Source organism: Ornithorhynchus anatinus, chromosome 11 (genome assembly GCF_004115215.2).
Source record: "Ornithorhynchus anatinus isolate Pmale09 chromosome 11, mOrnAna1.pri.v4, whole genome shotgun sequence".
NCBI classification, from domain to species: domain Eukaryota; kingdom Metazoa; phylum Chordata; class Mammalia; order Monotremata; family Ornithorhynchidae; genus Ornithorhynchus; species Ornithorhynchus anatinus.
The window spans coordinates 62880196-62904957 of NC_041738.1; the positions used below are offsets into that span (position 1 = coordinate 62880196).

Consider the following 24762-nt stretch of genomic DNA (forward strand, 5'->3'; position numbering starts at 1 on the left):
ATAGGGTCATGTCCCAATGGTGCCGTGAAAAGACACCTTCCAGCAGAATCGGCTGTAAAAACAAGGAATGGCCAGTGCCTCTGAGGGGCATCAGTTTGGGTCTGGTGACTCCCCACCCGCTACTGGCACCCTCTATCTGCTCTCCCTAACCCTCCCTGGCTCTGGGGATTGGTGGGAGAACCTTAGGGCAGCTTCCTGAGACCTCTTCCACTCTAAATCCTGCCTCCTCTCCCCTCCCCCACCTGCCCACTCCCCATCTTGAGAGTTGCTGTTCCCGCGTCTCCCCTCATCCCTCCTATCCATCTTGGGCCATCTTGGCGAACTGCCACACTTGAGGCTCTTACTTGGGCATGCGGTGGCAGCTGTGCAGCCCGATAAGCCACTATGGGTCGCTTCTTTTAGCTGGAGTGGACCTGTGGGGCTCCGCCTGGGAGTGCTCCTGGCCCTTTGCAAAATATATCTTGGGACGCATTCTGGTGCCACTCAGGGAACCTGGGTCAACAAGAGAATAGGCTGAATGGAGATTTAGTGGTGCCTTTAACTGAAGCAGCCATAAAAGGTTTGTGAAAAGTTTCTCAGTGAGTTACCCTAAAGCCCTGGTGAAGTTCTACAGAAAGTTTTGTGCTCTCTCGCTCTCTCTCTTTCTCTAGTTGTTCTGTTGGTGTAATAAGCAAAGATATCATATTCTCTCCTTATTGGAATTGATGTCTTCTCAATTTAATAAATTATAGCCTCTCTCTTAAAAGATGCAATTTGAGAACTTTGTTCCAACTTCACGGATGGCAGTGTTTTTAGGGGGATAAGAGGATCTGGAAATATAAAATTCTACCAATTCTGATTCACTATGCATATACAGTGGAATTCATGCCGTTTTGTGATTCTACTGGTAGTTTGGAGAGTTGAAGGTTTGTTTTTGTTTTTTGTAAAGAGCAGTAAAAACCCTTAAAGAGCAAAACGGCTTAGGAAGTTTAGCGGTTGCTAAACTGGACAAAGTGTTGCCAAGAGTGTAATGTGTCGGTAAGTCCATGGAATCAGAGCTAGTAAAAGGAATGCTCCTGTTCTTCCAAAGGGTACCTGTCAAATCTCTTTCCCGGTGAAGCACGGCAGTGATTTCCTGTTATTTTCTATTGAAATTAATGTGAGACAAAGAATGTCTTTGTTGTTTTGTACTAACTCAAACTAAATCATGGGTCTTGGAGGTAAAATCAATCCCTTGTCTCCAAAGGGCTTCCGAATCGCCCCCTGCCAGCCTCCTTTCTCCATTCCTGAGGCGAACAACCTTGTGAGTCCCCCACCATGAGGCCAGTGACAGGGCTGGACCTGGCCAGTGCTGACACCCCCCTGTCAGAATTCTTGCCGGGTTTATGCCTCCCATGGAGGACACTTGGATAGCATTATATCTTCTACCCTCCTCTCTTGAACTTCCCAATTTGTTTTCAAGGCTTGCAGAAGGAGAACAGATCTTATCTGGAGGAGTGTTGAATAAGCAGAAAAGCCACGATGACATCGTTACAGAGTTTGGTGACTCTGCTTGCTTTACTCTTTCCTTACTGGGACATGTGTACTGGTAAGTGGGGATTCTTTTTGGTCTCCTTCTCTTCTGGTTAACATCAGTTCTGTGCCGCAGCTCCAAATCTGTAAGCTAGAGATCTGCAAGACCATGCTGAGTGGATTTACTTTTTATCTTGTGAAAATTAGCTGAGGCAGATTAGCCTCATGGCTTCCTAGGTGGGCTGGGCCTTTTACTGAGCAGAGACTTTGGCCCCGTTGGGCCGCTTCCAGGACAGGGCGTGGGGGATGGAGGGACCCTGCTTCCCTTTCGGCCACACCAGTCTAACCCTCTCTGGGGGAAGGAGCACCTTGGCACAGGTCATTGGCAAGCAAAAGAGGAGTCAGGGGGAGTAGTACAAAGGGAAATTTACTTTCGCCCTTCACATCCAGCAGGTCATTACTCTCTCCATCCTCAAGGCCCTTCTAAGATCACATTCTATCCAGGATGTCTTTCTTGAGGGATCTCTCATCTCCCCACCATATTTCGCCTCCTACTGCCACTTCAGTGTGAGCTAAACACTTGGTTGTGCGTGTGTGAGTGCACACAAACACAGATGCCACATTCTCCCCCCTCCCCCTCCCACCCCGCCTTTCCTTTCCTGAGCTTACAGTTTAATAGGGGAAACCAGGACAGAACCTTCACCCAAGACCATATCCGTGCAGATATAGCACAGTGAAAGCTCAGGTTTTGCAGAATCGGACACAACTCTTCCATAGAAAGTGCTCTTCGTCAGTGATTCCATGGAAGTAGCTGCCAGCAGGGAGCACTAAACCTGGATTTTCACAGTGGAGCAGTGCAAGTTCTATGCTTATGCAGCTACAGAAACCCCCTTCCTGTCCCTCCTGTTTCCTCTCCCCACACGAAACTATCTCACTCTCAGGGACTAGACTGCCATGCACAGGCCCAACCCCTATTGTCTGGGCCTAGCTCTAGAATATCAGACAATGCCAAGGTCAAAGATGCAGCGCTGATTTCAGCAAGTTTACAGCATATGGGATTAGACAAAGAAAATTTCCATTTTTCAAATAAAAGAAGATAAAAACTCAAAGCAGAAAGCCTCCCCAATGCCATGATTCCCTCAACATTCAATTGGAGAGATTGAAAACAACCCACGTGATTTTCATGATGCTCACATTGTAGAGGTTCATGAAGACCTTATCCTGCCTCTCTCCCGTTTTTATGGGAAGGGTCTCCACGGTAGTGAAGTTGGGAAGGTTACTGAGGCAAGGGCAGTAGGTCCTCCAGGCTCCCCCTGGAATAACAGCTTCACACACCTCCCAGTGGAAGGCATCTTGGAGATGAGAGGCAAGAGAAGAATTGGGCCATACAGAATGGGGAGACAAAGCAAGCAGGAGCAAGTCTGAGGAAGGATTCCAGCAGAAATGTTCACCAGTTGTTATTTCTCAAAATTTTTCCCTGGGCAGAGCCCTGTACCGGGCCCTGGGGGTATTTAGACTAGAAGAGTAAAGCCTTGGCCTTGCCTTCCAGGAGCTTACCATCTAACGGGAGGAACTCAGAACCTTCTCATCCGAGACCAAGTCCGTGCAGATAAAGCACAGTGAAAGTTCAGGTTTTGCAGTATCGGACATAGGTCTTCCTTAAAGAGTGCTCTTTATTGTCATTGATTCCATGGAAGTACCTGTCTGCAGAGAGCACTAAACCAAGTATAGTTTCCCAAAGGGAAGAGTGTAGGAAGGCCATTAATGCGTTCCCAAAAGCCTAAAGAGCTGACCAAAACAATGCATATCTTTTACAATGAAACATAGTCACATGACCACTTAGAAATTGAACCAAGAATAAAGACTTGGGATCAGATTCTCTTTACCTATGTAAATATTTCATTTTCAAATTTTCACCTTTCACAAAGTAGAAAGGTGCCTTGTTCTAAGCACTAGCAAGATGTTCCCTGCGCTAAATAGATCTTCATTTTCTAGAGCTAAATTGAAATGGGCTTTAATGAATAAGTGGTATTTATTGAGTGCTCACTGTGTGCAGAGCACTCTACTAAAGGCTTGGGAGAGTACAGTACGACCGAGTTGGTAGACATGTTCCCAGCCCACAATGAGCTTACAGTCTAGAGGGACTCAAAGTCAATCAAAATACTTCATTGGTTGAAAGGGAGAGACTAAAATCCAGTAGAACTATGGGGAAAGAAGAATGTTATATTGGACCTCTGTGCAGGGAGCTGGAGCAGGTGGCTTGACCAGACCACATCTGTGGGGGTACTGGTTGGCTTCAGTTGGAGGCTTGGGGAGTGTTTCTTTGGCCTTGGAATAGAGAAGGTATTCAATCGGTCTTTGAGAGACTGTCAGCCGGAGCCCTTAGGTGTATTGAAGGCACTCTGTCTTTGTGAGGCCTATTGAGAGGCAGCCCCTCAGGGAGCCCCTTGGGCCGGGCAGTCCACAGGCAGGGTCTTGAGTGGTGGCAGCAGAGGCTGCTCCTCATGACAGCTGATTCCAGTCTTTGGTGTTGGGGGCCTGCTCCTTCCCTCTCCTGTTCTTGTTCTGACCTCTATCCTCTAACTCAGGGGGTGGCATTCTCTCAAGACCCCAAGCTCGCTGGAGCACGCCCCGCAGGTCCGAAGCCATGCACGTGACCATCTCCTCCGCTCCTGTGTCGGGCTCGGCCCAGGTGGATGGTGTCGCCAGAGGGACAGTCCCTTAATTCTGCCATTGCGTCATATCCAGCGAAGGCCCACACTCTGGCAGAACTGACTGTATATACCGAGCACTTCACAGCCTTTCAGAATAGGCATTGGAATCACTTCCCTGCAAAGAACCACCCGGATGGCTGTGAGCATCCATATAGGTCCTCGTCTTCTCCTGCCATGGAAGCTGGGCTGAACTGGGAAGGGAGCTAGCCAGGTTCCCCCATCTACCTCCCTGCCCTAGTCCAACTTTGAAAGTCTTTTAGAAAAGGGGGTGAACACTCTAGCTGGCTCCCCAGAGACCATTCCTCATCCTCACCACCTGCCCCTAGAAAAGTCTGTCCAACCTAATAATGATGACGTCCCCGGCAGAGAGGAGGTGCCCTGGGGCACAGCAGGGAGAATGTGCTTTCTAGTCTGCCTTTGGCTTTCATACCCTAACTCACTCGCTTCCTTCCAGGCTAAGCTGAAACTGCTATTCTTAATAAATGCTTGCATTTTTCAAAGTTATCTTGCAAGTTGCACATCCATTTCTAGCAAAAGTTAGTTTGAATGAGCTTTCCTTGTTGGGGAATAGGTGGTGGAGTCAGGGTTCTCTTAAACAGAAGGAGCAGTAGTACTGTGGAATGACACCTGAGAGTTTTGGAACGTTCTCCGATCCTGATCTTGCAGTATTTATTTTAGTCTTTCAGCCTCAGATCGGGTTATTTTCGGACACAACCATTATGGTGTTCCTTGACATGCTTCCAGAAACTCTAAAATGTACTGGCCTATTAGCTTCCTTCTCCCTGAATGCCAGAGGGTTCCCCAGGCAGCGAAGGCCAGTTTTTTGCTAATGAGACCAAACTGATGTGGGCCCTTTACACCAGTCTTGGGAGCGCACTTGCCGAGCCTCCTAATTGGGCTCGATGTCCATATCTGGGAGTCATTTATGCTTCATCGGGAAGAGTGCAGAGGTCTGGCCCGTAGTAACTTCCTCCTCTGCCTCCTTGACAGAGGAGCATTGAGGACATTACTCTCGGTCCGACGATCCGAAGTTCCCGGAGCCTTTTTCAATCCCCGAGGACCTTTCCTCTCTTTGGTGGGAGGGAGTAGAGGGAGCGATTGGCTCTCTGGGGGTGGGAGGACGCCCCGATGGCTTTGGCTGCCAATTGATCCCCTGTCTGGAGGAGGAGAGAAGTGGCAGTGAAGCAGGGAAGGGCTTGGGGGCCCGCTAAGTTTTATGGAGGTTTCTTTTGTTCCAAGTGATGAGAATGCTCTCACTGGTGAGCGAGAACCAAAAACTCCCTGTTGGTACCAGGCCACCATGCCTTTAGGAGGATCTGTTAGGCTTTAGTCTCAAAGTCCGTGGGCAAACGTGATGCAAGGGCCTGGCACGAGCTCCCAGCATGGAGGAAGAGCGGGGCTGGTAGACTGGGAGAAGGCAGCCCCAAGGACCCGATTGCTGCCCAGGCGGCATCCTTTGCCCCGTTGGCCTCTGTCCGCGGCGCTGGCCCATGAGCCACCAGGCCAGTTCCCAGAGCTCAGGTAGGTCTGTAGGTGGGAAGAGGAGTGGAGGGGCTAGTTCCACTGGGCATCAGGCATCTGTTACACGTGCTCTTGGGTCACTCAAGAGGCTCCACCGTGACCTGGCTACCGAATCTCCTCAAACCTGCACTAGCTATCTCAATTGCCAAGCGGGCTCCAAGGTGATAAACATCGCTAATCGCCAGCCCCCTCTCTGGGGGTAGAAAATGGGCTTGGCAGAGCCACAGCAGTTAGGTAAATGCTGAGTCGACTTGAGCCCCTTCTTTCTCCTACCCCCACCTCTCTTGGTATGTGAGTCACCTTTGGCAAATGGGATGAAGCTCAGGCTGGAGTGGTGGAGGAAAGGTGGGCGGTAAAGCCAGAGGGGGCTTCAGAATCATTGGAGAGCAAGTCCCCGCCGGGCACTTGGGAGCTGCCGGCAGCCTGAAGTAGTCTGATAAATTCCGTAGCTTCTTAAAGAAATAAATATGCTTTGGATTCTGTTTTAAAGTATTTGTTTTTCTCTACAGCAAGACAGATCGGCTTGCCAAAGGATCAGAATGTTACCAAAAGAGCCTTAGTCTAAATCCTTTCCTCTGGTCCCCCTTTGAATCATTATGTGAAATAGGTAGGTTGGAAGAGGTGGGTTTGGGGCTTCTGCATTCACTTTTGAGGGGGAGGGGTTGGATCCAGACTAAACGGAGCCCCAAAAGATGGGACTTCTGTAATGCCAAGCTCTTGGGAGGGAGAAGGCATGAAGCTTCTGGCAGCCTCTGCAGTGGCGCCTGCTTGCCAGCCCCATGGGCGGAGTTTGCCATCTCTTTCCCTTGTATGTGTGATCCTCTAGCGTGACATTTTAGTCTTTTCCCTAGAGCAAGGTTACCGGGCCAAAGACCCTGATACAAACCTGATATCAACAGGGTTAGCTGGCCACTGAGGGACCAGGGAGGGAAGGCCCACGTGGCTAAAAAGTGGCTGGAATTGGTTGGGGGCAGAAGAGGAGGTGCCAACTCTGCCTTGTAGGGGTAGGGGGAAGGTTGGGGGATATATCAGATGCCTTGACTGGGGTGGGAGTGGGTGGAAGACAGATAATAGAAGCAGCGTGGCGCAGTGGAAAGAGCATGGGCTTTGGAGTCAGGGCTCATGAGTTCAAATCCCAGCTCTGCCACTTGTCAGCTGTGTGACTGTGGGCAAGTCACTTAACTTCTCTGTGCCTCAGTTCCCTCATCTGTAAAATGGGGATGAAGACTGTGAGCCCCACGTGGGACAACCTGATTCCCCTGTGTTTACCCCAGCGCTTAGAACAGTGCTCTGCACATAGTAAGCGCTTAACAAACAAATACCAACATTATTATAATAAGTATGGTATTTAAGTGTTTACTATGTACCAGGCACTGTACTGAGCACTGGGGTGAATCCAAGCAAATCGGGTTGGACCCAATCCCCGTCCCATGTGAGACTCACAGTCGCAATCTTCATTTTTACTGATGAGGTAACTGAAGCCCAGTGAGATAATGGGGCCCAAGGTCACACAGCAGGCTAGCGGCAGAGCTGGGATTAGAACTCATGACCTCATGACGGCCTTGGCCGTGCTGCTTTACCTGAACCCACTTGTTTAATAGGTAAAACAAGCAAGAGGGCTCCAGGAAGATCATGGTACAAGTGTAACCCAGAATCACAGTGAATTTTGTTGACCTGCCTACCAAATAGCCTTTCCTGCAGTGGTAGAGAATTCTAGCAAGCCCAATTTAGCTCTACAAAGTGCAGGACCAAAGGACATTAGGGAATGGACAATCTGTTGCTTTTCTCTCAGCAAACTCTGCAGGCCCCAGCTGTATAATATTGTGAACATGTGGGGAAAAAAGTGCAGTCTTTATTTATGCCAGGCAGTAGCGTCGGGTGGGACTTTATCCCTTTTAAGGAGCATGTCTCCTTAGTGTTTGCTTGTAAACCGGCACCCTTCCTGACTAGTTGTGTGATGTAAATTGTTACCTGTAGCGTGGGTGGTGGGTTGCAGCTGGGGAGGTTTCAAATTGGAGAGCCTGGTTGAAGTTTTGATACTTTCGGATCAGGAGCAATGTGCGGTCAGGTTGTCTGTTTATGATGGTTAAATGTCCTTGACCAAGTGTTACTTAAGCCGGTTCTTGCTCCAGGAAAGAAGGGTTGTGTCTAAAGGAGCCAGGGGAAATCTTTTTTATTTTTTTGTCTTCTCAGGTGAAAAGCCAGATCCTGACCAAACCTTTAAGTTAACATCTTTGCAGAATTTTAGCAGCTGCCTACCCAACACTTGCACAACCCTAGTATCCAATCACAGTGTATCCCACCGACAACCTGAAACAGTCCTTATGGAAACCCCACAAGACACGATTGTAAGTGTATCCACCTCGAGCCCTCAGAATTTGAGCACTGGCCAACCATCGACTGAGAGTTGGTTTCCTTTGGATGCCTGAACTAACATTGTAGGAATCTTCTGTTTTAGGAATTAAACAGACTCAACTTGGAATCCTCCAACTCCAAGTACTCCTTGAACACAGATTCCTCAGTGTCTTACATCGATTCTGCTGTCATTTCGCCAGACCCCGTTCCCCTGGGAACAGGAACTTCCATATTGTCCAAACAGGCTCAGAATAAACCAAAAACTGGGCGAAGTTTATTGGGAGGACCGGCTGCTCTTAGCCCACTGACCCCAAGGTAAGGTGCGGCAGGGAGGGGGCAGCGTGATCGTTGAAAGCTATGTGAAGGGCTGGTAGGAAACGGAGTGAGAGAAGATGGAAGGGGCCTTAACTGCTACTTCCCTTCCCCCTTCCCCATCCTCCCTTCCCCACTGCCTCCCCCTCCTGAGGTCCCGGCTGTCCAAACAGCAACTGATTGGAATGTAAAAATCGGTACTGCCATCTTTGCCTCCCCCTTCTGTGCCCCTCCAGGGGTAGGATAGCGGGGACAGGCTCTGGCTGCCTGCCCTGGCTGTGTGGGATTGGGATTGGCTGGCCAGACATCCCCTGCCAGGAGAGAGGGTTGCTGCTCTTATAAAGTCTCCAGAGCCCTGCGCTTTTTCCAGTGCAGAGTGCCATGTCTGGGGGAACCGGGAGCCCCCATGGAGGGGACAGATGGAAAGGGATCCCCGGAAGTCAAATAAAATCAAAGCCTGCCTTGGCTCTTCTGGTGAGGGACAACAGGCTTTTTATGCTGTTCTTTAAGTGCTTACCATGTTTCAAATACAGTTCTAAGTGCTGGGGTAGGTACAAGTTAGGCCAACTACAGTCCCTGTCCCAACTGGGCTCACAGTCTAAGTAGGAGGGAGAACAGGTTTTTAGAGAGTGACTCTCCCAGCGCCACCAAGGGTCAGCTACAGCTCCCGGCTCTGATGGCAGGGTCAGGGGAGATCTGAGCCACAGGGAGTTGGGGAAACAGATCAGGTGGGGTAACAGGTGCTTCAGTCCCACTGTAAGGTATTTACAGGTAAGTCATTAGCAAGCAAGGGTGGCAGGTTTTGTTTTTTTTAATGGAATTTGTTAAGCTCTTACAATGTGCCAGGTACTGAACTAAATGTTGGAGTAGATACATTCTGTGTCCTAGCTGGGGCTCTCAGCCTTAATCCCCATTTTACAGATGAGGTCAATGAGGCACAGAAAAATTACCTAACTTGCCTAAAGTCACATAGCAGCCATGTGGCAGAGCTGGAATTAGAACCCAGGTCCTTCTGATTCCCAGGCCCATGCTATATCCATTAGACCACACTGCTTCTTTCCTTGCTCCTCATTTTCTTCTTCTGGTTTGCTCTTTGGAGTCTCGAAGTCGGGGGGAGCAGAGTCTAGAATTACCACTTTTGACTGTGGGCAAGTAACGGGTTTACACCTCTGAGGTACTCTCCCTAGCGCTTAGTAAAGTACAGTGCTCTGCATACGGTAACTGCTCAACAAATATGATCGCTGATTGCTTATTCTGCCCCAAAGGCCGATGCGCCCTGCTCTTCTTTTTAGACCTGGTAATTTAAACATACTGCTGCTTCATGTCGGCCTCTATGACTTTTTGACAACTTGATTTCAACCTCTTCTCAGTTTTGGGATTTTGCCACTAGAAACCCCAAGCCCTGGAGATGGATCCTATTTACAAAACTACACTAATTCATCTTCAGTTATCGACGTGCCATCCACGGGAGCTCCTTCGAAGAAGGTACCTGGCTCTTGAAACGCTCTTCTGCCTTGTCTGGGCCTGTGGGTCAGCAGCGCTACGTCTCCTGGGGAACCAGGAAGGTCGAGGTGGAGGGGGTGGGCATCGCGCTGGTGTCTGTGGTTGTCGGACAGTCCTGCCAAGGTTACGTGGCAGTGCGCTTGGAGCCAGGCGAGAGTGGTCGTCATCCCAGGTCATCCAGGTTGTGGTTCGGGTGGGCAGTGAGCCAAGGCGCACCCTCTGTTTCTTCCCAGAGGGCGGGGAGGCACCTGGCCCCAGTGCCACCCTGCCCGGTCGATCTGAGATGCCAGCTGACAGAGCTGGAGGAAGCCGCTCCTGCCCTTCCCGAACTTGGCATCGGAGGCATAGTGGCGGGAAGCCTCGGGAGCCTGAAGAATTGTGGGGGTTGGGGGCTGGGGGCCGCACACTTCTCCATCTCTAACTCTCCCAGCCTCTCCTGGGAAGCAGGGGGAAAGGCGGGCAGTGCAGGTCATTGTGTCCAGTCCCGAGCCAAACGTCTTTGTAAACTAGCTGACTTTTTTTTTTTTTAGCGGGGCGTTGTGGATTCTGGGTTGCTTTCTCCAAGCTGGAACTAATAAGGCCCGGGGCCTGATGGGAGCTGCCTCCTCCCCCCCCGTTCTAGCCGTCCAAGTGAAGTTTGGGCCATTCTCCCCTTGCTGGTGGTTGGCTAGGGGGAGGTAGCCAACCACCCGTTCCTCCAAGATAGAACATCCCTGCAACCGTCAGAGCATTTTCGTGCTTTGCAGACACAGGGTTCTTCTTCTGGAGTTAGGGTGCCTGGGTAAGGACACCCCTTTTATTTTTAAACATATAACTTGACACGCTTCTTCAAAGTGTCTTTTATTCAAATCCATTCAGCACTCGGGTCCGACACAGTAAAGAATAGGAAGAACTGATGTTCTGGCATAATATTCTCCCTTCCCCAGTACCCTCCTCCCCATCCTAGGGCTAGGTTATCTCCTCAGAGCATTGAATTTTAGGCTCCCTTCCGGTAGGTGTCCTTTTTTAAGTGAGTTGATATTTAACTTCCAGCAGTCCCTGTGTATAAACATCAGCATTCCCAAACTAGCTTGTTTCATCTGGAGGCTCTTAAATTAACTTTTTATGTCTTGTGGCACTCTTCCTCCCACATGATCAACAAATCAGATCTTTTGCCGGGTAACATTTTGAATCCCAATCAAGCTTCACATTTATTGCTGTTTACCTAACAGAACTAGCAGTTGCCCATTTCCTATTGTTGTCAAATGTTTTTGAAAACAATTTGAAAAGTTAAAAAAAGTCCATAATAATAATAGTAATGATACTTGTTAAGCACTTACTATGTGACAAGCTCTGGGTAGATACAAGATAATCAGGTTGGACGTAGTCTGGTTCCTCATGGGGCTCACAGTCTAACTAGGAGGGAGTAGGACTGAAACCCCATTTTACAGATGAGGAAACTGAGGCTCAGAGAAGGTAAGCAATTTGCCCAAGGTCACGCAGCAGAAAAGTGGTGAAGCATGAATTAGAACCCAGGATCTCTCCATTAGGCGATGTTGCTTAAAAGTGATGTTCACAATTGCTCTCCAGGACAATATACATAAGTGAAAGTTCCCCTGACTCTTTTTTTGTATGATATTTACCTTGTGTTTTATTTGTTTTTGTTTGCTTTTTTGTTTTGTTTTTGATGGTGTTGAAACTCTTATTCTGTGCCATGCACCATGCTATGCACTGGGATAAATACAAGCCAATCAGGTTGGACACAGTCCAGGTCCCATATGGGGCTCCCAGTCTTAATCTCCATTTTCCAGATGAGGTAGCTGAGGCACAGAGAAGTGAAGTGACTTCCCCAGGTCACCCAGCAGACAAATTGGGAGCCAGAATTAGAACCTAGGTCCTTCTGACTCCCAGTCCCATGCTGTGTCTAGTAGGCCTTGATCTTTCTCTTTCTTTTTGAATTATGTGGGATGAAGAGGCCATCAGGTGTCTCGTAGCCAAACAGATGCATCTTCCGGAACTGCACTTAGTTTTGTACTCTGCCCCTGGAAAACCAATAAAACAGGCTGGGTAGGTTTTGAAAGCAGTAAGAAAAGGAGAGCGCAGTTCCCCAAATGTCTGGTTACAGTTTACAACCAAGAGATTCTTATCAACACTGCATTCTGGTGGAGAAAACACCCAGCTGTGGTCGACATTGGTTGAGCGATGAGACGCTTTCCAGTGGGAAGAGTGAGTAAGGTCTGGGTCCATCATTTTCCAGTAGAAGGAAGAGGTTCTCCTTTCCCCAGATCTCTCTTCATTGTTGCAGGTGATCCCTTAGCACCCCATGGTGGCCCAGCACTTCGAGTGCCACTCATTACAGTATTCTGATGGTTTTCTTCCCTGAAGTAGTTTGTTACTTTATAAAAGCCTAGCTTTTATGTGTGCAGAAAGCATGCTTGAGCTGAGTGAGTGATTTTTCTCCTAACTTTAATTCTCACACTTTGCTTTGAATCTGGTATTTTCTCCCCCACGGGCATTTTGTTTCCTTCCCAGCCCCAGCATTCTCCTCATTCATTCATTCATTCATTCATTCAATGGTATTTATTGAGTGCTTACTATGTGCAGAGCACTGTACTAAGCGCTTGGAAACTACAATTCGGCAACAGATAGAGATAATCCCTACCCAACAACGGGCTCATAGTCTAGAAGGGGGTGAGGCGTGTGGATAGACCTGCCGGAGGGGTGGGGTTGTAGTTATGGGACAGATGGTTTGAATTCCGAGATCCCATCAGAACTCATTAAAGAACATGAATGGCTCAGTCTGTGATGTGAGTTGGAGACATAATAACAAACCTGTAGAAATTTTGTGTTTTGCAGTCTGTTCCCCGAATCAGCCAAGCTGGAACAAAGTCCGTCTTCTCCCAGAGTGGAAATAGTCGAGAGGTAACTCCAATCCTCGTTGCACAAACACAGAGCTCCGGCCCTCAGACGAGGTATCTATGGAGTTTTGGGTCTCTTTCTCTTCCCCCCAGCTCCTCAGTGAACCTTAGTTAACATCTTCCTTCACCATTCTAAACCTTCAGGCTTCTATAAGCCGGTTTTGACTCTGCCAATAAATGCATTTTAAAAAAAAAAAGGGTCAAGGGTCAAAGTTCAAAATCAAAGATTTAAGTTGATACTTCCTTAGTCCAAAGATACTTGGCCTTTGTAGTTGAATGTTTCTTCTTTGCATTTTAACTTGCTCTCCCCTGGGGGATCTGGGGCTTGGTCAGACCTAGTGAGGGCCCAGAATGCATGAAGTGGCCTTTCCTTCCTGAGAATGCCACACCATATGTCTCATGGGTTAAAGGTTTCTTCTAAACTGGATCTGTGGCCCAACAATTGTAAATAATAGTAATTCTAGTAACAATTGTGGTGTTCGTTAAGCACTTACTATGTGCCAAGTACTGGGCTGAATGCTGGGGTAGTTGCAAGCTAATCCAGTCAGACAAAGTCCCTGCCCCACATAGGGCTCAGGATCTAGCAGGGAGGGAGAACAGGGATTTTTATTTCCATTTCACAGATCAGGTCATACTTCCCTGAGCTGGGTCAAAAGGTAGGGGTGAAGTGTTTACTGAGCATCTAGTGAGTGCAAAGCACAGCATTAAGTACTTGAAGTGCAACAAATTCCAACAAGGGAATCAGAATAAATAAAATTGAATGTCGAGATTGAAATCTCTCTCTCTCTTTCTCTCCCTCCCTCTCCCCCTCTCCCTGTTCAAGGGTCAAATGGCTGATTAAGATTCAAGTTACTGATTATTAGTCAGGGAAGCTTTTGGAAGAGGTGGGATATTAGGAGAGCTTTGAAGGTGGGAAGGATTGAGTTCGGGCAGAATTGGGGGATGAGAGGAATGACATTCCAGACTCTGAGGAGAGCCAGGAGGTGGCCCTGGGAGGAGCCTGGGAGGAGCCAAGAGCAGCGGGGTAGAGGGTGAAGTGAGATGGGAGGCGAGGAGGTCGGCAAAGAGACTGACACAATAGTCTGATCAAGATACGATGAGGTCATTGGTAAATTTGGAGAATGCAGACTTGGGGGAGTGAAGGGGCAAAAACCTGCCACTGTAATGGGGGAAGAGGAAGTGAAGGCAGCGAGTGGGGCGTGGAGGAGACTTTGGAGGAATTGGGACAGGAGCGGGAGGAGGGAGGATGGGGCGATAGCTGAGGTGGTTCCAGAGAAACATTTCTGAATCTGGGGAAGATTTGAGCGTGTTCAAAGGCAGAAGGAGTCTGAGAGAGTTGGGCGGGGATGTCAGGGAGGAAAATGGTTTGGGCCCTGCAAGTAAAGTCCAGGATGGTACCCTGTAATCCCATTGTTAATCCACTGTTGTCTTTGCAGTACGACACCTCAGGTATTGAGCCCCACTATTGCTGCTCCACCTAACGCACTGCCTCGAAGAAGCTCCCGGCTATTCACTAGTGACAGCTCGACCACAAAGGTAATCCCCGGTGGCAACGCGGAGTGGGTGGGCTGCAGGCCACAGGACCATGGGCCAAGTCAGTCCAATGCTGCTGTGCATGACAGCCCCCACATCTAGCGGCAGAGAGTGACTTCCAGTGCCCACTCAGAACTGACAATCGTTCTGGAAACTGAGTCTCTTTCCACGTCCTGTGGATAGAAGCAGCGTGGCTTATGGAAAGAACACGGGCTTGGGAGACAGAGGTAATGAGGTCTAATCCTGGCTCTGCCACATGTCAGCTGCGTGACTTTGGGCAAGTCTCTTCACTTCTGTGGGCCTCAGTTACCTCATCTGTAAAGTGGGGATTGAGAATGAGCCCAATGTGGGACAGGGGGTGTGTCCAACCTGATTTGCTCGTATCCACTCCAGTGCTTAGTACGGTGCCTGTCACATAGCAAGTGCCTAACAAATACCACAATTATTATTATTGTTATTAACATTTTTTGGTGCCCTTCCGTAAAACCAAATTGTAGGCCTTATGGTCATGATCTGAGCCAGAAGCCTACAGATCCTGTAACCAGTATCCTATAGCGGTGTCCTATCTCTATCTCCAAGGGCTGCAGGGGAAGCAGAGGATCACCCAGTGCCCTTTCCATATGGGGGGGTGGGGTGTCAAGGGAGAGACCCCCTGGAAACAGTTGTTCCACTGTCCCCTACCTGTCACTTATTTTAATGTCTGTGTCCACCACTAGAGTGTAAGTTCTTTGAGGGTAGAGATCATGTCTGCTTACTCTTTTGTACTCTTCCAAGTGCTCGATATGGTGCTCTGCACACAGTAAACTCTCCATAAATGCAATTGATTTATCGACTGAGGGAGGAAGGGAGGGAAAGTAACCCAACTCCTCAGGCTGGTGGAGAAGAAGGAGTGCCTGGTGCCCGGGAAATCTCATTTGTAACTCTCTGTGTAGGGGTTAGAAGGAGCACTGAGGAGGGGGGAGGGAAGGAGACTGAGAGTTGGAAGGACAGGGAAGAGAGAGACAGGAAAGAGGGGAAAACAGGTATATAAGGAGAAAAGTAGAGGGAAGAAACAGAGGAGGTGGTGGGCGATGGGGAGAGTGAGAGACTATCAGGAGGGTGGAAGGTGAGGTGAGAGTGTGGGATTAGAGGAGTGGAGGGTAGGAGTGCAAGGAATCAGAGGCATGGGGAAGAGGAAGAGGGGCAGACAGTGCAGACTAGCCTAGATTTGAGCCTAGAAGTGCTCAAATCACTGAGATGGGCCTTGAGTGCTTGGCTTGACGTGACCCGGGCAGCCATTCCTCTCCACAGCCTTTGGCCCCCGAGTCCGAGTGGCCGGGCATTAAGGGAAAAGTTTGGTACAACTTTTTCCCAAGAGAAGCAGTTTTGTTGACTGACTGTAACGATCCCGGTGCCAGGGGATAGTATGGTAAGTTACTTGGAAAATTCCTGCTTGGGCTAATGCTCTCTCTTAATGGCCTGCCTGTTGCCAAAGGAGCCCAACAAGCTCTATGCCTACATCCTTGCTCATCTTTGACCTTCAGTCAACCAATCAATTGATCAAAGGCATTTACTAGGTGCTTACAGTGTGCAGAGCACTCTACTATTCATTTATTCATTCAGTAGTATTTATTGAGCGCTTGCTATGTGCAGAGCACTGTACTAAGCGCTTGGAATGAACAAATCGCTAGCAGATAGAGACAGTCCCTGCCCTTTGACGGGCTTACAGTCTAATCGGGGGAGACGGACAGACAAAAAAACAATAGCAATAAATAGAATCAAGGGGATGAACATCTCATTAAAACAATAGCAAATAAATAGAATCAAGGTAATATACATCTCATTAACAAAATAAATAGGGTAATGAAAATATATACAGTTGAGCAGACGAGTACAGTGCTCGGGGGAGGGGAAGGGAGAGGGGGAGGAGCAGAAGGAAAGGGGGGAAAAGAGGGCTTAGCTGAGGAGAGGTGAAGCGGGGGTAGAGGGGGAGCAGAGGGAAAAGGGGAGCTCAGTCTGGGAAGGCCTCTTGGAAGAGGTGAGCTTTAAGTAGGGTTTTGAAAAGGGGAAGAGAATTAGTTTGGCGGAGGTGAGGAAGGAGGGCATTCCAGGACCGTGGGAGGACGTGGCCCAGAGGTGATGGCGGGATAGGCGAGAACGGGGGGGGTGAGGAGGTGGGCGGCAGAGGAGCGGAGCGTGCGGGGTGGGCGGTAGAAAGAAGGGAGGAGAGGTAGGAGGGGGCAAGGGGATGGAGACCCTTGAAGCCTAGAGTGAGAAGTTAGTTGGGAGAGAGTACAGTGCACTAGAGGCAGTAGACAAGGTCTCTGCCCTCAAGGAGCTGATGGTCTAGAGAAAGAGATAAACATGAACATAAATTTTGGGTATTTGCAGAAGTGCTGTGGGGCCAAGGGTGGGGTGGATATCTAGTCCTTCCTCTTCTTTAGGGGAAGTGTTTGCCTGTCCAGAGACTTCTGCCTGCCAAAGCAAAGGGGTAATTGCTCTATTGATCAACTGCTTGTCCTGAAATGCTTCTCTTTGATAATGCTTTGTGGATTCTGTTTCCTTTCCCCTTTCTAGGAGAACAGCAAGAAGTTAAAAATGAAGTTTCCACCTAAAATTCCAAACCGAAAAACAAAAAGTAAAACAAACAAAGGCGGGATAACTCAGCCCAACATCAATGATAGTCTGGAAATAACCAAATTGGACTCCTCCATCATTTCGGAAGGGAAGATCTCGGCAGTGACCCCCCAGATCCAGGCTTTCACTCTTCAGAAAGCAGCCGCAGGTCGGTCTGGGAATGAATGTTTCATGCTTCTGGCCTCTGCCATTTTTGAAGTAGCTTTGATCACTTGGTGTCTAGCCAGGTGATAGTCCACGCCTTGGCGGGGGAGGGGCTCTCTGGAATGTTGACAAGGGAAGTAATTGTTAGAAACCCCCAAGGTGAAGGACCAGGCATCTGAGGGGACCCCAAAAACTCCTTGGGCAGTGAGCAACCTTTGTAGATCAAGGGGGCGCAGCAGATGCCAAGTGAACAAGTGAGGGGAATTACCCCCAGAGACCATGCCCGCTGCCATGCCATTTATACCGGTCAAGCTGGGACTGCCCATGGAGCAGCATCGCTTCTGAGAAGTGTCTGGGCTTTCAACCCCTCTTCAGGTGGACAGGTTGGGCCTTCTCTTCTGCTTGGGTTGGATTTCACTGTTCCAGAGGAGTTGGAGGAAACTCTCCAAGGGCTCTGAAATTTAACTTTGAATGGAGGAAAGTATGGGAGATTAAGTAATTACCCCTTCCTAGGAGGCCACAAGAAGCCCTCTAAGGATGCAACCTTCTGAGCCTCACTAGTGTAAATGAGGGCTGTTTCCCAGGGTTTTCCTTTTTAATTCACTCTCTTTTTGTTTGTTTGTTTTTTGTTTTCCTACCAGAAGGTTTGATGAGCCTTCTTCGTGATATGGGAAAAGGTTATTTAGCTTTGTGTTCATACAACTGCAAAGAAGCTATAAATCTATTGAGCCACCTCCCTTCACACCACTACAATACTGGTTGGGTGCTGGGCCAAATTGGGAGAGCTTATTTTGAACTCTCAGAGTACATGCAGGTAGGTGCTGACAGTGAGTAATTTCTTTTGAAGTTGATTGTAATCTGACTCAAAACTTCTCCCTGTGTCTGGGTAGTTTCTTCAAGAGCTGGCACCAGATGTTTATTAATTATACTAATCATGGTATTTAAGCACTTACCATGTGCTAAGCACCGTTATAAATGCTGGAATAGATGAGAGATAATTGGATTGGACACAATTAGACACAATTGGACACAATTAGAGAAGCAGCGTGGCTCAGTGGAAAGAGCCTGGGCTTTGGAGTCAGAGCTCATGAGTTCGAATCCCAGCTCTGCCACCTGTCAGCTGTGTGACTGTGGGCAAGTCACTTAACTTCTCTGTGCCTCAGTTACCTCATCTGTAAAATGAGGATGAAGACTGTGAGTCCCACGTGGGACAACCTGATTCCCCTGTGTCTACCCCAGCGCTTAGAACAGTGCTCTGCACATAGTAAGTGCTTAACAAATACCAACATTATTATTATTATTATTATTATTATTATTATTAAGTCCCTGTCTCACATGGGCCTCACATTCATAATCCCCATTTTACAGATGAGGTAACTGAGGCACAAAGAAGTTAAGTGACTTTCCCAGGATCACACAGCAGACACGTGGTGGAGCCAGAATTAGAACCCATGTCCTCTAACTCCCAGGCCCATGCTCTTTCCACTAGGCCGTGCTGCTTCATTATGGTGTTTGAGTGCTTACTACGTGTCAAGCCCTGTTCTTAGCATTGGGGTCCATACAAGTTCTTCATGTCAGACCCAACCCCATCCCACATAGGACTCAAAGTCTAAGTAGGATGAAGAACAGATATTGAATCTACCTTCTACAGTTAAGGAAACTGAGGCACGGAGAAACGAAGTAACTTGCCCGAGGTTACAAGCCAGCATCAGAGCTGGGATTAAAATCCAGGTTCTGTCACTCCCAGACCCATGCTCTCTTTCCACTAGGCCATGCTACTTCTCTACTAGATTTTATGAGATTGTAAAATAGGTGGATAAGCTTTGTGGGGGCAGGGATCAATTGTAGCTACTCAATCATACCCTCCCAAGCACTCAGTACAGTGCTCTGCATAAAGCAGGTGTCATCTTAGTAGTTGTTGTTGTAGTAGTAAAGAAGCAGTGTGGCCTAATGGAAAGAGCTCGGGCTTGAGAATCAGAGGACCTGAATTCTAGTCCTCGCTCCCACCACCTGCCCTCTGGGTATTCATGGCCAAGTCCCTTCACTTCTCTGTGCCTCAGTTTCCACATCTGTGAAATGGAGATTCATTTGAGAAGCAGCGTGTCTCAGTGGCAAGAACCTGGGCTTGGGAGTCATGGGTTCTAATCCCAGCTCCGCCACTTGTCAGCTATGTGACCTTGGTTAACTTCTTGGTGCCTCAGTTACCTCATCTGTAAAATGGGGATGAAGACTGTGAGCCCTGTGTGGGACAACCTGATTACCTTGTATCTACCCCAGTGCTTAGAACAGTGGTTGGCACATAGTAGCGCTTAACAAATACCAACATTATTATTACCTGTGCTCCCTCCCCCTTAGGCTGAGAACCCCTGGGAGCCTGAGAGCCCCATGTGGGACAGGACTGTGTCCAACCTGATTATCTTGTATCCGTCCCAGCGCTTACTACAGGGCTTGGCACATAGGAAATGCTTAACAAATGCCTCTATCATTAGTAGTATTAGCAGTAGGAGTATAGTTGCCTTCGATTCAAAGACAGGCTGCCAGTGGTGAAATTGCACTTAAGTGTGAGTGTTTTTGACAGAGAGTCTGTCACCCACTTTGTCCACAAAGATTTGTCTGGGCAGGGCTTCTGGCCCCTTGCCCGTGGGGTGAGTGCTGCTCAGCCACCGAAGGAGAGGAGGGGAGAGTCTGTCCAGCCTCCAGCAGGCCCCGGGCCAGAGTCGAGTGTGCAGCGGCATGATAGTTCTCCCTGAGCCATCCACACTCGTTCCCCCTGAACGTCCCCCTGCCCCGCGGTGCGCACTGCCAGACGGCCGGTGGAAGAACCGGCGTGACCTGGGTCCCCGGAACTGGTGTTCTCTGAGAGCACAACAGTGGCAGACCCCACTGGACCCCCACCCTTTTCCCTAAACCATCACTGAGAAGATACCCAGAGCGACTTAGGAAGGGTTAGCCAGGAGAGAAGCAAAAAAAAAAATCTATATACAGAAAGAAGCAGAGTGGCTTAGTGGAAAGAGCACGGGCTTGGGAGTCAGAGGTCATGGGTTCTAATTCCAAGGGTGACCTTGGACAAGTCACTTAACTTCTCTGTGCCTCAGTTACCTCATCTGTAAAATGGGGATGAAGACTCTGAGCCCTACATGGAACAATCTGATTACCTAGTATCTACCCCAGTGCTTAGAACAGTGCTTGGCACATAGTAAGCGCTTAACAAATACCAACATTTTTATTACTATTATGTATACACACACATACATCTACACAAAAAAAGCCCTGCACTCTGTACCCCACCAACCAGGAGCAGGGGAACCCTGTTTCCCCAGAAGCTTCCTTTTCTGGTTTGGGCCAGTGGAAGGACACATGCAAGGAAATATGTCTTACCCCATTTCCTTCCCTCCTGTTGCTTGGAGGTGGCTTCATTCATTCAGTCTTATTGTACACTATGGTTGAGTGAGATTCTCTCCCACTGTTTAAAATATTGGTAATTTGTTGTTCAGAAATGGATTTTCCATTTGCAGAGGGTGAAATAATGGGGAAACAGAAAATGAATTGGAAAAAAAAATGCTGTATGCCTTGTTGGGCAGGGGAACCACTTTTTTCCAGAGCCCTCCCTGTCCCAGTATCCCCCATTAATTATTTCAGTCATATTTATTGAGCTCTTCTGTGTGCAGAGAGCATGCTTGGGTGAATACAGTACCCTTGTCCCACTCCGCTTTCCCGGGCTAAGCAGGTCTGGGTCAAGTTGACGTTGCTTACTGCCCTCCTGCAGTAACATAGGTGTTTGGGGTACAAGATCAAAGACCCACGACAGAACTGTAGAACAGGAAACATGTTTGAAAATTGCAAGCTTCCTTAGGACACAGAGAATACTACTTTCCCATGTGTTCTCTGTTTTTCCACATCCTTTTTCTTAAAAGGCATAAGAGGGAAGTACAGATCCACATGAACACACACCAGACTTATCACCATTGCTTTTATCTGTTGTGTTTATTACCTTGTTTGTCTTGTGTTGGAGGAGCATGCTGGGTTTTTTGAGGCCTGAACTGGTTTAAGGTGTCAGGCCCAGATTAAGTAATGAAGATTGCCTAATTGGTTCTTAGTTCTGTTAATGTCATTTGGGCTTTCATTTCACGAGGATGATTTCAGGAACCTGAACCCGAGTGTGGAGAGAAAAGATTGACTTGATCTTCAATCAATTCATTGAGTGTATTGAGCACTTACTGTATGCAGAGCGCTGTATTAAGCGCTTGGGATAGTATAGTATAACAGAGTTGGTAGACACTTTCCCTGCCCACAAGGAGCTTTCAGTCTAAAGGGGGACAGAGGTGTTTAAATAAATATTCTCCCCCTTTAGCCTCTAAACTGGTTCTGGGCAGGAAACGTCTGCTAATTCTGTTGTATTGTACTCTTCCAAGAGTTTAGTACAGTGCTCTGCATGTAGAAAGCACTCAATAAATACCATTGATAAATTATGTATATTTACATGAGTACTGTGGAGCTGAGGGTGGGGTGGATAAAGGGTGCAAATGCAAGGACAATACAAAAGGAAGTGGGAGAAGGATTTTTTTTTTCCCTTCTCTGATTGAGTAGGAATATCTAACTTCCTCACCTGTGTCCTAAGTTGCTCCCCGTACTGCTCTTACTCTAGCCACTGATTTTTGCACCTGATAACCAGTCCAAGCTAGCGGCCTGCTCAGTCACTGTCTGATTGGAATGTTACAGGCTGAAAGGATCTTCTCCGAAGTTAGACGGATTGAAAACTACAGAGTCGAAGGCATGGAAATCTACTCTACAACCCTTTGGCATCTGCAGAAAGACGTCGCCCTCTCTGTTCTCTCAAAGGATTTAACAGACATGGATAAAAACTCCCCAGAGGTGCCGTGACCTGAGTTTTCATTTCTGATTTTGCCCTTTTAAAGCCAGGGGGCATCCCCTTGGGTTTGTTATGTAGCCCCAAGACCATCAGCAAACTAGGATCTGGGGATATTTCCTCTCACCCCTCCACCCCCCTTCATTCATTCCCTGTCCCCTTCTCTTCTCTCCCCAGGAACTGACCCCAATCACAAAACGATGAGGGCATTTTCCAGAAATACATGCGATGAGTCTTAAAGCTTCCTAAATTCACTCGTTGCTTGAGGCAAATTCTAGACAAGAGAATGTTTACATTCCCATGGAGGTTAAAGCAACTGACAAATTTGTCCTTTTTTGCATTTCCCTTGTCGGGTAGCAGGGACAAAATCCCTTCTCCAAGTGGTTGCAGTGAAAGGTCAGGTCAACCATCCCAGTGGGTTCAGGGGGCCCTACAGAAATGATTTGTAGATCCAAGAGAGGGAGGAACTCAGCCAAACTGGCCCAGGCGTGCCTCCCCCGAACACACACACACACACGTAGAATAAGGGCTCAGGGATTGAGCTTTGGTGATGGGCTTCTTTGGGTATTTGTTACCAAACTTCAGGTGATTTGATTTTTTTTTTTTTTGCTTGCTTTCTACTAGGCCTGGTGTGCTGCAGGAAACTGTTTTAGTTTGCAGCGAGAGCATGATATTGCAATTAAATTTTTCCAGAGAGCTATCCAAGTTGATCCAAACTATGCTTATGCCTATACTCTGCTGGGGCATGAATTTGTATTGACTGAAGAATTAGACAAAGCACTTGCCTGTTTCAGGAATGCAATCCGAGTCAACCCCAGACATTACAATGCTTGGTAAGTGTGAATGGAAAGGCAAGGAGATAAAACTAACACCTTCAAAATGTGTGGGCTTTCTTCCCCCCCCTATTTTCTAACAACTTGAGAAAGTGTCAGATTCTGTTTTTCATTCCTGAATGAGTTTTGGTTCCTCAGGGATAGTATCGCCTATTAACAAAGAGTGACCAAATGTTTGGTTTTGAAAATTAAATACAGTCCATCTTTAGTGAATCCCAAAATACATCAGGAAGAATGCAGAAAACAAAAGCATGATGGTACTCCAACAGACCTGGGTTGTATCCACCCATGGAATGCCAGGTGTACGTCTTGTAGCCCCGACCACAAGGAGGAGAGTTAGAAAAGGTCCTGAAGCAGACAACTAAAATGACCAGGGTGGTGGCCTGGCTTCCATCTAAGGTGCACGGGTGTTGGCATTTGCGTGTGTGTACGTACCCGTGCTCCCTTCATTTTCGTAGTTGCCGCTACTGGCAGAAAGATCCTTTCCATGTATAAGAATGAAGGCAGAAAGAAGGGATCTGTGACCACCACCTCCTCCCCCTGCCCAGGGATAGATCCTGGCTGCACCCTGTGGATCTGTTCCATGTAACCTCCATCTCTGCCTTCCAGTTTTTGCTCAAGGAGAGTCCCCCCTCTGCTGACTGCTGCCCACCACTGAGTAGATTTTCCTGATCCAATAAAAGAGCTTACTGTGGAACATGAAGAAGCCAGCAGGGGGTATGACTGAAAGCTAGAAAATCGAAACTCCTGATATTGGAAACCCTTGAAGCTGGTGGTTCTAGAGTAGCAAAAGGCAATTCTTCCTACCATAGTTAAATTGTTTCCCATAGGCAGGAAGTAGGTCAGGTCCTGGAAGGGTTTGGATAAGCCACTGGTTCTGGTTGACAGGGAGGTGGGAGTGGGGAGAGTTAAGACCATCAGGAAGCTTGTTGCTAATGTTCATACAGCAGCTGTCCCACTATTTCTCAATACATCTTTGGAGACAAACTTTGGGTCCTTTGTTATTATGGTATTGAGGAAACTGAGGTGCAGAGAACTTAGTGATTTGCCCAAGGTGTCACAGCAGAAAACTGGTGGATCCTGGATTAGAACCCAGGTCCTCTGACTCCCAGGCTTGCACTCTTTCCACTGGGTCCCGCTGCCTCTTGATCTATAGCATTGCATAGGGTTTGGGATTTTATCTGGGTTTGGGGAGAGGAGAGAGAGAAAGACACTTGAAACCTCATTTTGGCTCTTAAACCTTCCCCCTCTTTTTCCATAAATGGACAGCTAAGGAGTCCCGCTCCACTGATTCGAGCGACCCAAGCTCTCCCTTCTGTGGGAGGTATCTGGAAGTAGGGAAGCAATCAAAAGGGAGTCTGTGGGCAGGAAAGACGAACTGCCAGAGAGAGGTTTGGGTAAACCACCAGTGGCGGAATTGGGTAGGGTGGGCGGAAAAATATTCCCCCAACAGGCGGAGGTGCCAGGTTGGTCGCCACCTTCCTGTGCTCTCTTGGTCCCTTGGGGTGGATTGGCTGGCCAAAATGAAGGGTGGTGTGATAAAGGACGGCCGTGTTTCAGAAATAACCTGGTGACTGTCTGCAGATACCTTGTAGCTCCCTGGTTTGGGATGGGAACGGTGAATGCTGAAGTGAGCCTGGGGGAGGCCCCGGGGGCTAGAGGTAGTGATGTTCCTGGTGTTTGTGGGTGTTTTTCTCCACCAGGGCAATTTAGCACGTTTTCCCGCTTTTGATTCCACATGCCTAAAGCAAACACATCCACTGGGTCCGATGGTATGTGTCTTGCCTGTTTAGAAGATAAGAAGAGCGTACCCCTTTGGAAAAGCGGCTCGTCTGGGGGCTACCAAAAGATACCACCATTAAACCATTCCCCTCCCCACCGGTCGTCCTGTGACTGACTTCTTCCTTGCCCTGGGCAGTGCCGATGTTTCCCCACGGTTTGAGCCGCCCTGTTTCTGGGCTTATTGGCCAGTAGGG

General features: G+C 48.3%; 1 protein-coding gene across 5 annotated transcripts in view; it reads left to right on the plus strand.

The window, feature by feature from the left end:
- The window catches only part of CDC27 (cell division cycle 27), a 66254-nt gene that overhangs the window by 25699 nt on the left and 15793 nt on the right, over positions 1-24762 (plus strand). For 3 of the 5 annotated variants that reach the window (XM_029075322.2, XM_029075324.2, XM_029075326.1), the window contains 11 exons: positions 1442-1567; positions 6236-6333; positions 7920-8074; positions 8185-8396; positions 9764-9878; positions 12732-12847; positions 14230-14329; positions 16883-17090; positions 17728-17900; positions 21806-21958; positions 22578-22786. In XM_029075322.2, the coding sequence (XP_028931155.1) occupies positions 1442-1567; positions 6236-6333; positions 7920-8074; positions 8185-8396; positions 9764-9878; positions 12732-12847; positions 14230-14329; positions 16883-17090; positions 17728-17900; positions 21806-21958; positions 22578-22786 (1665 nt within the window). The remainder of the gene's footprint in view (positions 1-1441; positions 1568-6235; positions 6334-7919; positions 8075-8184; positions 8397-9763; positions 9879-12731; positions 12848-14229; positions 14330-16882; positions 17091-17727; positions 17901-21805; positions 21959-22577; positions 22787-24762) is intronic. The other 2 variants (XM_029075323.2, XM_029075325.2) reach the window with 1 other exon arrangement.